This window comes from Spermophilus citellus (assembly GCF_964194105.1).
Source record: "Spermophilus citellus genome assembly, chromosome: 3".
NCBI lineage: Eukaryota > Metazoa > Chordata > Mammalia > Rodentia > Sciuridae > Spermophilus > Spermophilus citellus.
Genome location: NC_138184.1, coordinates 71,805,871 through 71,820,636, shown reverse-complemented (window position 1 = coordinate 71,820,636; position 14,766 = coordinate 71,805,871). Strand labels below are relative to the sequence as shown.

At 45.6% G+C, this 14,766-nt stretch overlaps 1 protein-coding gene across 4 annotated transcripts in view; it reads left to right on the top strand.

The window, feature by feature from the left end:
• COMT (catechol-O-methyltransferase) overlaps positions 1-14,766 on the top strand; it is a 34,672-nt gene that overhangs the window by 14,199 nt on the left and 5,707 nt on the right. For 2 of the 4 annotated variants that reach the window (XR_014021066.1, XM_081286077.1), the window contains exons 2-6: positions 7,811-7,886; positions 9,796-9,927; positions 12,824-13,112; positions 14,044-14,237; positions 14,596-14,727. Coding sequence is in view for 3 of the 4 variants with exons in the window: in XM_081286077.1 (XP_081142203.1) it covers positions 12,824-13,112; positions 14,044-14,237; positions 14,596-14,727 (615 nt within the window). In the remaining variant the exon portion in view is untranslated. The remainder of the gene's footprint in view (positions 1-7,810; positions 7,887-9,795; positions 9,928-12,823; positions 13,113-14,043; positions 14,238-14,595; positions 14,728-14,766) is intronic. The other 2 variants (XM_081286078.1, XM_081286079.1) reach the window with 2 other exon arrangements.

Here is a 14,766-nt window from a genome sequence, read left to right as displayed (position 1 = left end):
GGTAGCTGCTGGGGCATTGCTCATGGTGTTCAGGAAGTGCTAGAAACTTGAGTTTCCAGGCAGAGCAAACTTGTTGGTCTGTTGAGACTGGCCTAGGGGGCACCTGGCTGACCTGGTCATCACCCCAACACATTCATCCAGGCTGTTTTTGCCTCGCCCTAGAAAGAGTCCCATCCTTTTGGTACTTTCCACATATGGATCCTCCAGCCTAAGGCCTGTGCTTTCCTGGGAGCCAAGAAGACAGCCATGCTCCTAGCACATGAGCCTTGACCAGAGCGGCTGGCTCTGTTGTGGGGGTTTTCCAAGAAGTAGGTAGGTACCAAGGCAGGTTCAGGTGTGACTGAAGAATACCTGTGAAGGATGGAAGGGCATGTTAGACCATGATGCAGGTCTGGCCATTCCAGTTCTGTTCCTATGGAGACCCAGTTTTTATTTCGTTACGCAAGGTTATTATGGTTTCTGTTGCAACAACTTACCTCTGCTGTGGCTTGTGAGAGCAAGCACATGAACGAGTGAGCTAGATTCCACGCCCATAGGGCTTTATTGACAAAATAGGCAGCAGGCAGGACCCTTACATGATACCGAGGACAGATTTGTTTTCTTAACTCAGGTGACAAAGACAAGAGGCCGAGTTCTCTGACTCCCTCTTCTTCCCTATTGGAGGGTGTGAGACAGTCATGGAAGGGGTCATTGTCCAGAGTTCTGCAAAAGAGAGAGGCCAGGCTCTCTGCTGCAAAGGCCTGGAGACCCTGCCACTATCTGGATTTAATAGAGTATTTTGCAGCCTTTTTATTTCTAGTTCCTTCCTTAGATACTCAGAGAGCCCAAGTAGAGTTAAGGGGTCAGCCCCTGGGTCCACAGATGTGAGCAGATTGCAGTTGGGTGGAGATTCAATGCTAGCCTCCCTGTGTCTTCACAGCCTGTCTAAGTGCTGCTCAGGCATGCCATGTGTAGCTGTACCTTGGCCATTCTTTAAGAACCTATAGTGGGGGTGGGGATGTGGCTCAAGCGGTAGAGCGCTTGCCTGGCATGCGTGCGGCCCGGGTTCGATCCTCAGCACCACATACAAACAAAGATGTGTCTGCCGAAAACTAAAAAATAAATTCTCATTCTCTCTCTCTCTCTCTCTCTCTCTCTCTCTCTCTCTCCCTCTCTCTCTCTTTTTAAAAAATAAATAAAAAAAAAAAAGAACCTATAGTGGAATGTGCATGCCCATCATCCTAGCTTCTTGGGAGGCTGAGGCAGGGGAACCCCAAAAAGGAACCTATAATGGAGCCAGGTGTGCCATTAGCTTGGCTGGGGGTATAGCTCAGTGGTAGAATATTCCAGGGTTCAATCCCCATTACCAAAACAGACAAATAAACCTACATTGGCTCTCCCCTGGGATTATTGGGCCCTTGTCTCAGTCCCTTTTTATCTTGCAGGACCAGCCCCTCTAGTGCAGGGTTCATACCTGCTCCATTTTTTGCTAGGAGTTTCCAGCCCTGTTCGGCAAGCTCCAGGCAAGGCTCTCCCCAGTTTCCTTGGAGGACCTGTGTGCAGAGTGGGACTACTTCTGTCTTTCAGTGCTCACACGTCACCCTTTTCCCTCCCACTGTCCTGGTTGTCATCACACCTGTGGCTGTATACCCTCTGCATGAGGGCAGGACAAGGCATGCCTGAGCCAGTCATTCTTAGGGTACTGGTGGCTGTCATTGGTTGTGTTCAGGATTATAAAGTATATAAAGTACTTCTCAAATGGCTAGTACTGCTGAAGACCCATTGCATCCATGTGTTGACCTGCTATGGAAAATGGGGAACATGCAGCCCTTTGAGTTCATTCTCAAGGAGGCTGACTATGGCCCTTCCTGACAACTGCCTGAGGTCACCTGTGCATGACCTGGACTTTTCTTCTTATTGCTTCTGGTAGCTGCATGCCCAAGCACCATCTCATCCCTCCTTGAACTTCTGAATCAGGAAGACATGAATGAGCAGAGCTGGTGCATCTGCTGCTCTTCAAACTGAGGTGGGGATGGAATGTGGCATAAGATTCCAGATCTTTGCAAATGAGTCAAAGTCACTTCCTAGTTATCTTTCATGATTTTTATAAAATGACCCTATAAACCAGGTCATACAAGTAGTTTGTATTTTTACTTATTTATTTATTTATTTTTTAGGTGTAGATGGACACAACACAATGCCTTTATTTTTATGTGGTGCTGAGGATCGAATCCGGGTTCCACCTGTGCTAGGCGAGTGCTCTACAATCCCAGCCCCAAGTAGTTTGTATTGTTAAAGAATTTTTGAGTCTTCATTCTACTGGTGCTTCCCTGAAGTATATTTGTGGAAAGGCAGTCTCCACCCAACTTTTCCTCTTTAAGGAAAGATGAAAGGGTATATAGCTCAGTTGTAGAGCCTTGCCTAGCAGATATGAGGGCCTGGCTTCAGTCCCCAGCATGGCAATAATTAAATAATAAAAGAAAGATGAGAATACTGACCAGCTGACAAGTGATGAACTATCCGGCTATGAAGAACAAAAAGAGGCAGAGAAAAGCACGGGCTGCCATTCTGAGCTCCGGGAGCTCTTATTGTTCCTTGTCCACCATCATACTGGAGACCTGGGACAATTACCCATTTTATAGAAGAAGAAACAGGCTTAGCTGTGGGAGAATGTGCTGAATTCCACGGTCCTGCCCTTAAGGCTGGGCTTGTGGCTGCCCTCTCTCCAAGGTGGCCTCTGAACCTTCCCTCTCAGCCTTCTTGTCCATAGATTGCTCAGTCTGCAAGGGCACCTTGACCTTGGAGGAACTTGTGCCTGACAGACCTCGAAGGAGCTAGTGAGTAAGAGTAGAGGGTATGGGCTGGGGATGTGGCTCAAGCGATAGCGTGCTCGCCTGGCATGCGTACGGCCCGGGTTCGATCTCAGCACCACATACAAACAAAGATGTTGTGTCCGCCGAAAACTAAAAAAAAATAAATATAAAAAAAAAAAAGAGTAGAGGGTAGCCAGTGCAACAGCACTCCTGGGAAAGCCTGCATCCAAACCTAAAGGACCCTTTGACTGCAAGAGACAGCAGCAGCCTGACTGAAAACAACCTGTGCAGAAAAGGTGCAAGTTTTGTTTGCAGGCACAGCATCTTGGCTCTATTCTTATAGCTTCTTCCCCTTTAAGATGACAGCTGAAGGCATTCAGAAGGTAGGCACTCAGCAGAGAGGTTGAGAGGCTCTCTTTGTGCTTCATAGCCAGATAGTTCATCACTTGTCAGCTGGTCAGTATTTTCATCTTTAACATCTCCAGATGATCTTTCTTTTAATTTATTTAATTATTGCCATGCTGGGGACTGAAGCCAGGCCCTCATGTCTGCTAGGCAAGGCTCTACAAGTGAGCTATACACCCTCTCATCTTTCCTTAAAGAGGCATAAACATTTTCCACAAATGTACTGCAAGGAAGCACCAGTAGAATGAAGACTCAAGAAGTGGGGAGGTGGCTGGCACACAGACAAGCCTGGTACCTGTTGGGAGTTGGGGCATGGTACAGCACAGATCTAGACAGTCTCTGCTGTCCAGATCTGTTGGGAGTTGGGGCAACTGTGGATCTGTTGGGAGTTGGGGCATGGGACAGCACAGATCTGGACAGTCTATGCTGGGAGGATATGGACATGTGGGAACAGTTACTCAGGCCCCTTGAACTCACCACCCTAGGCAGTTTCACATAGTGTGTTTGTCCTGTCCTGTCCATGTCTGTTTATTTAGGAAAAGGCCATTAGAGTGAACATCATCTGCCATCTGCCCCATAACAACTGTGGGTTGTCTTCCTGGGCCCCATTATGGGTAACTGTGAAATCCTTTGGAATGGGGCTGAGGTTGAGTGGCGGAGTGCTTGCCTAGCATGTGTAAGGCACTCAGTTCAAGTCTCAGCAACACATAAAATAAATAAATAAAGGTATTGTGTCCATCTACATTAAAAAAAAAATCCTTTGAAATGTCCTCAAAAGTGGAGTTGCTCAACTTCCTGATTCTTGGGAACTACTAGAGCTGCTGGGTATGTCTTTGAGAAAGGGACAGGGTCTGATACACCCAGGTGCAGATGATTGTGCTAGGCTAAAAGTTGTGAAACACTACTACAATCAATTGCAAAACTGTTGACTCTGGGTGTCAGTGGCCCACCTTGACCCGAGGGTAGCTGCCAAGCACTCCCCACTCCCCACCAGTATGGAGATCTTTTATGTTGCTCGAATAGACCTTGAACTCCAGGGCTTAAATGATCCTCCTGCCTTCCAGGTAGCTGGGACTACAGGGATGTACCACTATGCCTTTCTAACTGCCCACAAGTCTTGATTGCCCTCTTCAGGTTTCTGGGAGGACAGATGGTGATGGGAGTTGATTGAGATAGGTGTTCACAGTTTGTTTTTGCAGGGATACTGTCTAACCAAGCTTATGAGGGTTTTATGGGATGCTTGGGTATTTTTGTGTTTGTTTGTTGAGTTCAACTCAGGGACACTCAACCACTCGGCCACATTCCTAGCCCTGTTTTTTTTTTTTTTTTTTTTTTAAGAGACAGGGTCTCCCTGAGTTGCTTAGCGCCTCTCCATTGCTGAGACTGGCTTTAAACTCAAGATTCTCCTGCCTCAGCCTCCCGAACTGCTGGGATTACAGGTGTGTGCCACTGGGATTAACTGCTCAGGTGTTTTTGTTGCTGCTTTGGGAAAGAAGACCTGACCCTTGCCTAGGTGCATGTGCTGTTTGTGCAGAATGGGATGCGGCTGATCCTTGAAGGCTGCTGGATACACATATTAAGAGCACATGGCAAGGAAGAGCTTGAAATGGACAGATTCTTGCTGTGATAAAGACAGCCTCTTCCCCTGACTCCAAGAAGAAAGAGAATCTTTCCAAAGGGTATACTCTATCATCAGGCACAGCCGGGGTGGACTGCAATTTTCAGGCAGCCAGGAAGATCTGGTTGGCAGAGAGAGGCCCTCCTGAATGACTGAGTTCCCCGGGGAACTGGAAGCTGTAATTGTTTTTCTGGGTCTTCCCTCTTTATGGGGAATGGTATGTCCATTATCATTTTTTGAACAGGGAGGGCTTGTAGCAGTTTTGTTTTTATTTTGTCCTACTATAATGTTTTTCTTTCATTTCTCCTCCTCCTCCTTTTTCTTTTTTTTTTTGCTGTGCTGGGAATGAACCCAGCACCTTGTATATGGCAGGTAAGAACTATTATTTTGAGACAGGGTCTTGCTAAATCACCCAAGCTGGCTTTGAATTTTGAACCTCCTGCCTCAGCCTCCTGAGTATTAGGATTATAGGCATGCATTACCATGCCTGGCTGTTTTGTTTTTGTATTTATCTTGGTAAAATATACTGGGCTTATAATTTATCATTTTAACCATTTCTAGGTGTACAACTCATTGGCACATAAAACCAAATTTTTGAGACCAAGGGATCTGTGAAATAATAGGGTTTATTGACCTGTGATAGATGCCAGCTAGAAAAGGAAAGGACCAGTCCTGGGACACATTCGCTAAACTCAGCATTGGGGACAGGTAGCAGTTGGAAATGTCCATCAGACAGGAGCTAAGAGCTTTTTTTCCTGAACTCTGGGGGAAGGAAAAACACTGTAACCTACATTTGGCTGTAGATGAAAAGGGCAGGATAACTCAAAGGAGGCAAAATATTGGGATAAGATGGTTTTTAAAGAGAAGCGCTTGTTGCTTCTGGATTGGTTGGGATCAACAGTCCAGAAAGCTTATGTGTACATAGGCCGTGATGGCCCTGGTAGCAGTGATAGAGTTTAAGTCAAAGTTTCAACATTAGGAATTTTGTGTTGGGAGAGTGAGTGTTGGAAATTGAACCCAGGGAAATTGTTGGAAATTGAACACATGTTAAGCATGTGCTCTACCAATGAACTTTATCCCCAGCCTAATTTTCAACAGCGTTTTTATTGGTTTTGTAGGCAGCTGTTAACTGATTAACTTGCCCTATCTTTTTCTCCCTTTATCCTCCGGCCTTTGTAGATAAATTTAGGACAAAAATTTTAGAAGTTTTATCAAGTATCAAGTACATTCACAATTCACAATGTTGCGTAATCTTTAACCACTATTTCCAGAATGTTCTATCATCCCAAACACAAATCATACCCATTAGGCAGTAATTCCCCTCCCCCTCCTTTCAGCCCCTGGTAACCACTAGTCTACTGCCTATAGATTTTCCTATTTATATATTACCTGTAATCATACAGTGTTTAATCCTTTTGTGTTTGACTTTTTTCACTTATATAATGTCTTTAAGGTTCATGCATGTTGCAGCATGAATCAGGACTTTATTCATTTTAATTACTGTAATATTCCATTGTATGAATATACCACATTTTTCTTATCTATTCATCTGTGGGTAGACATTTGGGTTGTTTCAGTCTTTGGGCTATTACAAATAATGCTATGAATATGGGCTATTGCAAATAATGCTATGAACATGAGTGGGCGAGTGTATGTTTGAGTCCCTGCTTTCAATTCTGTCTATACTAGAAGTGGAATTGCAGTATCATATGGTAATTCTTTGTGTAATTTTTTTTTTGTGTGTGTGTGGAACTGAACCCAGGTGATCTTACCACTGAGTTACATCCCCAGCCCTTTTTGTTTTTTACTTTGAAGCAGTATCACTAAGTTGCTGAGGCTGACCTACAACTTGTGAACCTCCTGCCTCAACCTCCTGAATTGCTTAGATTATAGGCTTGTGCCACTGTGCCCAGTTTGGGAAATAGTTTGATGGTTTCTCACAAAGTTACAGAAAGAGCTGGTTGTGGTAGCCCAAATCTTGTAATCCCAATAACACAGGAGGCTGAGGCAGGATGAACCCAAGTTTGAGGTCAGCCTCAGCAATTAAGTAAGACTCTATCTCAAAATGAAGAAAAAAAAAAGTGGGGCTGGGGATGTAAGCTAGTGGTAAAGCAGCCCTGGGTTCAGTCTCTAGTACTGCAAAACAACAACAAAAGTGTTTTCCACCTCCATTTGCACCAATAGTGGATGGGCCAATTTCCCCACATCCTTGTTATTTTTCTTTTAAAAAGAAAAAAGCCATTTTCATGAGTGAAGTGAGGTTGTGATTTTCATTTCCCTAATGACTAATAAGGCTGAACCTCTTTTTATGTTTATCTCCCCTTCCACATTCCCCTAAACTGGCTATGGAACCTAGGGCCTCCTGCATGCTCTATCGCTAAGCTACACCCAGCCCCAATTTCCATTTTTAAATGGAGTCTTTTGTCATTTTATTAGGTTTTAGGGATTTCTTTATATGTTCCTGAATTAAACTCTCAAAAGATTGATGATTTGCAAGTATTTTCTTTCATTTTTCGTTGTCTTTTTTAGTGATTTGATGCAGGAAAGATTTTAATTTTATTAAGGTCCAACTTATTTTTTGATTGTTGCCTGTGTTTTTGGTGTCACATATAAGAATCCACTACCAAATCCAAAGTCGCTTATGTCTATAGTTTATTCTGAGCTTTATAGTTTTAGCCCTTAAAGTTGGATGTTTCATCCATTTTGAGTGTTGAGTTTTTGTTGTTATTGTTGTTATTTAATTTTTGCATATGATATGACATAAGAATCTAACTTTATTCTTCTGCATGTGGCTATCATTTGTCTCAGCATCATTTGTTGAAGAGACTTTTTTCCCGCTGACTGGTTTTGGCACCTTTGTTGACTATAGATGAGGGTTTATTTCTGGACTTGGTTCTAGTCCATTGGTTTATATGTCTGTCTTTATGCCACTACCACAGTATTTTAATTACTGTAGCTTTGTAGTGAGTTTTATTTTATTTATTTATTTTTGCAGTACTGAAGATTGAACCCAAGGACTTATACGGACTAGGCAAGAGCTCTACCACTGAACTGCACCCCCAAGTCTTATAGTGAGTTTTAAATATGAAAGTGTAAATCCTGTAATTTGTTTTTCTTTTTCAAGATTGTTTTGGCTAGGGCTGGGGATGTGGCTCAAGCGGTAGCGCGCTCACCTGGCATGCGTGCGGCCCGGGTTCGATCCTCAGCACCACATACCAACAAAGATGTTGTGTCCGCCGAGAACTGAAAAATAAATATTTAAAATTCTCTCTCTCTCTCTCTCTCTCTCTCTCTCTCTCTCTCTCTCTCTCCTCTCTCACTCTCTCTTTAAAAAAAAAAAAAAAAAAAAAAAAGATTGTTTTGGCTATTCAGGGTCCCTTGATTCCATGGGACTTTCAGGCAGATTTCTCTTTTTCTGCAAATATATCCTTGTGATTTTTTTTTTTAATTTTTTTTTTTTATTGGGGATTGAGGCACTATCACTGAGCAACATCCCTAGCCCTTTTTATTTTGTTATTTTTGAGACAGCATCTTATAAAGTTGCTAAGGCTGGCCTCGAACTTGCCATCCTCCTCCCTCTGTAATCAGTAGATCTGCCTGGATCCTAGATGGCTGGATTTAGCTTCCCACCTGTGTAAAAATTAGGCAAAAGATGTCAAACTGGGGAGAAGCAATCCAGTTAGAAGCTTCTCCCCACTGACCCCACAAAAGCAATTACTTATAGAAACAAAAGCCAGGTTATATACGTATGTAGGTTTAGCTAATCTTTCAGGCCATAATGGGCAATCTCTGCTCCCATCTTCTTTGGCACCTGTCAGGGTCAAGGGTCACAGTCCTTTAGCTTCCTTCTTTCAGCAGAAGTTCTTTTTTTTTTTTTTTAAAGAGAGTGAGAGAGGAGAGAGAGAGAGTAGAGAGAGAGAGAGAGAGAGAGAGAGAGAGAGAATTTTTAATATTTATTTTTTAGTTCTCGGCGGACACAATATCTTTGTTGGTATATGGTGCTGAGGATCGAACCCGGGCCGCACGCATGCCAGGCGAGCGCGCTACCGCTTGAGCCACATCCCCAGCCCCTCAGCAGAAGTTCTTAATTGGTGTGTGTGGGGGGGGGAGGTGCAAATTCTGTTTTACCTCAGCTCACCCCGTAGCTGGGATTACACTGTGCAGTGACCTTCTATATTTTTCATGCTCTTGTAATCAAATAAAGGTATAATGCGGAACCAGGTTCAGTTGTACATGTCTGTTAATCCCATTGACTAGGGACACTAAGGCAGGAGGATTGCAAATTCAAGGCCAGCCTGGACAATTTAGCAAGACCCTGTCTCAAAATAAAAATAAAAAGTCTTGGGATAATAGCTTGGTGATGAATGCCCTGGGTTTAATCACACACACACACACACACTACTGAGAGGGAGAAGAAAAAGGAAGGGCAGGGGCAGGGGGAAGAAGAAGAAGTAGTTGAAGTTGTAATCAGGCCTGGGTTATAGCCCAACCTCTTGCCCAGAACTCCTGGGTAATTAAAAACTCTAGACAGTGACTAATGTCTGCACAGTGTCCTTTGATATCCAGGATGGCATGATTCATACCTCCTCATGAGTGGACAGGACCGGGGCCAACCCCAGGTAGTCTGCAAGACCTGCATCTGGTTTGCCCTACTTGTTCCAGGCTTCTGGCCTCTGGGCCTTTTTCCTGTAAGCTGTGCATTGGTCATGCTGGCCCATTGTTCTCTTAGATCTTTTTTTTTTTTTTTTTTTTTTTTTTTTTTGTGGTGCTGGGGATTGAACCCAGGGCCTTGTGCATGTGAAGCAAGCACTGTACCAACTGAGCTATATCCCCAGCCCTAGATCATCTCTTTCTTTTTGATTTATATGTATTCTTTGTAACTAGCCCTCCATCTTATATGTAATTTCCAAGTTTTATCACTGATCTCCTGGGGAAAATATGGCCTGGGCAAAATGGTTCCTTTTTCCTGCTTTTCCTAAGGTTCGGTTTCATGTACCACCATAACTTACAGGGCAGTGCAGATAACAACCAGAGAGACTTCTACAGAGTCCCTGGTTGGGGGACACTCTACCATTACCTCTCTGAGGCCTTCTACTGTCTCTTCTGAGGCTGGTAAGGTGAATTGCTACCTTCAGCAAGATGGGGAAGGCCTGGGCGAGGCTGGCCTATGGGGAAGGGGCTTGGATAGTTGGACCTTGATAATTTCTGGATTAAGGTTTCTGTTAATGATTATCCAAAAACAAAACTGAGCTCCACACAAATATCTGCTTGGCTGGTAAGCTCAGAGAATAGAGTCTAGACCCTTTCCACAGCTGTGAGAACAGGAGCTATTTGAAACAGCTTTGAAGATCATTTGGCTGATGGAAGAGGGCAGGATGGATTCAGGTCTAGCATGTGTTCAGTGTAAATTGGCTTTATGTCCTGAGACTACCTAGAAGTCTAGGTGCCCATACTATTCCCGCTTGAGGCAGAGCCTCAGCTTTTCTTTTTTTTTTTTTTTTTTTTTTTGAGAGAGAGAGAGAGAGAGAATTTTAATATTTATTTTTTAGTTTTCGGCGGACACAACATCTTTGTATGTGGTGCTGAGGATCGAACCCGAGCCACACGCATGCCAGGCAAGCACGCTACTGCTTGAGCCACATCCCCAGCCCGAGCCTCAGCTTTTCTATTTATTTTCTGCTCTATCTTCTGAGTCCTTTTCCCCACCAGTGATCTTGGGGTTTAAAGCCCTGAAAATGTCCTCAAGCAGTCTCCCCACAGAGAGAGGAAGCAGGTCCTGGGCCTGACTCCTTTTCCTTCTTGGATGTGCCTTTCTGTGCTTTTAGTGGAAAACTGGATTTTATATAGTTGCAAGGGTTTCCCAGGCCCCATCCCAGAAAGACCTGTGAGTGACTATAGGGACTCTGAGGGAAGCTTGGCAGATTTCTCTTTCTTATGTTACAGTCTCTGGCCTGAAATGATGGGCCTTTGCTCTGAACATTGTGAACTCAACTCTGCCAGTTGAGGGACCCCTGGCTGAGCTTCCTCAAGTGCTATCTGCCAATAGGATTTCAAGTGGAGCCATTTGCCATGATTTCAGATTTCATTGTGCTTATTTTTTTTTAGGCACTCAGGGCAGCTCTACCACTAAGCCACATCCCTAGCCCTATTTTGTATTTTATTTAGGGACAGGGACTTACTGAGTTGATTAGTGCCTTGCTTTTTTGCTGAGGCTGCCTTTGAATTCGTTATTCTCTTGTCTCAGCCTGCCAAGATGCAGGGATTACAGGTATATGCCACTACGCCCAGCTTTATCATGCCACTCTTGTGGTCAACAGATATGGTTTTGCATGTCTCACTTACCTTGTGGTGTGGGCATCAGGGCCAACCTTTCTCCCTCTGGAACAGTACTCCATGAGGAGAATGGCTGTCTTTGTGTATCCAGCCTGGGCACTGCCTCTCTCTTTACCCGGAAAATCCGGGCCACACAAAGGGGGCTGGGGAAATGGAGCTCAGTGATAGCACTAGAGCATGTGTTGGCATATGTAAGACCCCTGGGTTCAATTCTTAGCAACAACAAAAAGGGTCATGTAAATCTGTTGGCTGTGCGGACTATGAGTGTCCAGTGAAGGCTTCCCTGGTGGGGCCAAGGGGGCTCCACAAAGTGTGTGGCCTCCTCTGTGCCTTGTAACCTCTCCTAGCCCTTAACACTTCCTTGCCCGTACTCCAGGCTGTGGAGCCTTCCTAGACCTGTGTTGTCTTCTAAGGTGCCAGGAGGTGACAACCTTGGTCTATATTTACTTCTGTATCATGTTTTTGTTTTTACAGTGCAGGGATCAAACCCAGGGCCTCACACATGCTAGGCAAGTGCCCTACCATTGAGCTACATCCCTAGCCCTTGTGCATGGTTTTAGAGGGTCAGTAGACTAAAGCTGTTACCTACCTCAGTCAGGCAGGTTGCCTCACACACACACTCCCATCCCAGTCCGTCTGATGCAGGGAAGGGAGAGATTCTTGTACCCTCCCTTAGAGCATGTTTGCTGTTTAGCTGGGTTCAGCTGGGTGGAATGTAACTAATACAAGGCTGAATAACAAGATAAAATTGCACAAGTTTTATTAATTTTACATGCACATTGGGAATTTCCACACAACAATCAAGTGCAAAGACATGATCAAAACATGATATTTTCATGCTTCTTTAGACAATGATAAATTTGTAAGAAATTTTATGATCTCTGACTTGAATAGTAAATTCTAGGGATATCACTTAGAGATACATGGGGGGTAGTCTAAGTTTTATTTAGCTTCATCACAGCCCCAAGTTACTCTCTCGGGTGTGCGGTGGTGGAGAGTATGTGTGTATGTATGTATGTATTTATTTATTTATTTGTACTAGGGATTGAACACAAGGGCACTTAACCACTGAGCCACATCCCCAGCCCTTTTTTATATTTTACTTAAAGACAGGGTCTTGCTGAGTTGCTTAGGGCTTCACTAAGTTGCTGAGGCTGGCTTTGAACTTGAGATCCTCCTGCCTTAGCCTCCCTAGCTGCTGGATTACAGGCATGCACCACCTCACCTAGCCCAATAAATGTTTATGGGCTGCTACATGTAGGAAAAGGGCCACGAGGCCCTTCCTACAGTCATAGTTCTTCTTTCATTTTGAACTAATGACAGTTCAGCATATTCTGAGATGGCCTGTCCTTAACTCCTTCACTGGGAAGAATCCAGACAGGGAGTTCTGCCTGGACAGGTCTCCATGCAGGACTACCAGAGGAACATGTGCATCCTCTCTGTTTCTTTACAGATGTTAGAGGGGTAGGGTGGTGAGCTTCCCTGGCACTGACCCATTTAGGCAACCAAGGCATGCAACATTGTTTCTCTGAATTTTGGCCCTCCACTGAGGACAGGGTGGTGAGTCAGGAAAAGCACAGAACACTTAAGCCCCTCCCTTCTTTGTTCCCTTCTGTGGACTTCCTTTACCCTGCTGCCTCCCGCCCCCCTCCCTCACCAAGCTCCGCCTTTGCAGATGCTGGGAGTCCTTCTTCTGCTGTTGGCAGCTGCCTCATTGGGCCTTGTGCTGCTAGTCCTGCTGCTATTACGGAGATACCGGTTGTGCTGGGGATTATTAGTCATCTTCTGGTTTGAGTGGGTCCTGCAGCCAGTCTGCAACCTGATCATGGGTGACACTAAGGAGCAGCGTATCCTCCGCCACGTGCAGCAGAATGCAAAGCCTGGAGACCCCCAGAGTGTGCTGGAAGCCATTGATACTTACTGCACACAGAAAGAGTGGGCCATGAATGTGGGTGATAGGAAAGGTAGGTGACCTCTCTAGCAGGCAGAACCCTGGTCAGTCAGCACTGTTGCCTCTATAGGAGAGTCCTGTTAAGGGGGTGGGTGGTTTGGGTTTGGGAGCCCTGGAACGTGTTCAGGTGGGAATGGGAGACTTGTCAGGACACTGAGCCACAGGACCCTGCTTGTTGCTCCCTGACCTGGGGCAAAGATTGTTCAGAGACCTGGACACCCATTGCTGGACTCTGCACCCAGACCATTGCTCCAGTGAGGAGAGATGTTTTCCAAAATGTGCTTTGTAAGGAGAGAGCCAGCCAGGGAAAGTCATTGTCCAGGGACGTAGGGGTGGGAGTCAGGTTCTGCAAAGTCCCTACCATAGATGTCTCCATGGACACCAGTCCCTAGTGACTCCTCATAATCCCATTACTTAAGAAGGCCACAGCAGGAATTACATTCAGGACCCTGCACTCAGATAATAAGAGTGGTGCAGCTTCCCTGACTTTGTCCCACAGTGTCATGGGATCTGCCTAGGAACCAGTCAGTCAGGTTCTCCAGGCACCTCCCCTGGACTTGGACTCTAGCTCAGGGCACAGATGTGTGTTCTGCTTTACCTCCTGGAACTGAGCCCTGAGGACAAGACTTCCCAGCCCCTGTCCATCCCCCTTAGATTGTATAAATCTTGAGGGAGCCAGGGAGGGTGGGAAAAAGAGGGACTGGTGGGTGCAAAGGCATAGAAGCCTGGAGGACCTGGAGGAAGTTCTAAGAATATGTGCAGTGAGGACAGGTCCTCAGAGCTGGGGACTTTGGGGAAGTAAAAGATCCTCTCCAGCAATGGTTAGGGAGGGTGGGGAGGAAAGAGGGACCTGTTGCTTGGTCTGGAGAGAGGTGGAACCTATGAGTAGGAGTTAAGTTCCCCTTTGTCCAGCCTCACTTACATACTCCCCAACTGCTCTACAGGCCAGATTGTGGATGCCGTGATTCAGGAGCACAGTCCCTCCCTCGTGCTGGAGCTGGGGGCCTACTGTGGCTACTCAGCTGTGCGCATGGCTCGCCTGCTGCCAACTGGTGCACAACTGCTCACCATGGAGATGAACCCTGACTTTGCTGCCATCACCCAGCAGATGGTAGATTTTGCAGGTCTGCAGGACAAGGTGAGGCATGCCTGACATAAGTGACAGATGTGGACATTGAGACTTGAAAGGGGAGGGTGAACAGGTGGGGAGTGCCTAGGGCACACCCAAAATTGATTCATGCATTGAACACATGCTTTGCCTGGGCTTCTTGGTGCTTTCCAAGTCTGGGGTCATGAAAGGAATGCCCAGCAGCTTTGGGAGAGTGGTATTGCTTGGAAATTCCCAAGGCTTCCCCAGGAGGGAGCAGGCAAAACCCCATAATCTGAAAGAAAACTAATGGGAGACAAAATCTGTGGTGTCTGGTGGGGTGGTTGCAGGGAGTGGGGTAGGGAGCTCTTATGTGTTCTCAGGGCACAGCACCAATACACTGTTCTAGGTCACTGTCCTGGTTGGGGCATCCCATGACCTCATCCCTCAGCTGAAGAAGAAGTATGATGTGGACACACTGGACATGGTCTTCCTTGACCACTGGAAGGACCGATACCTACCAGACACACTCCTCCTGGAGGTGAGTTACACATGCCTCATTAGAACAGGCTCCTAGGTT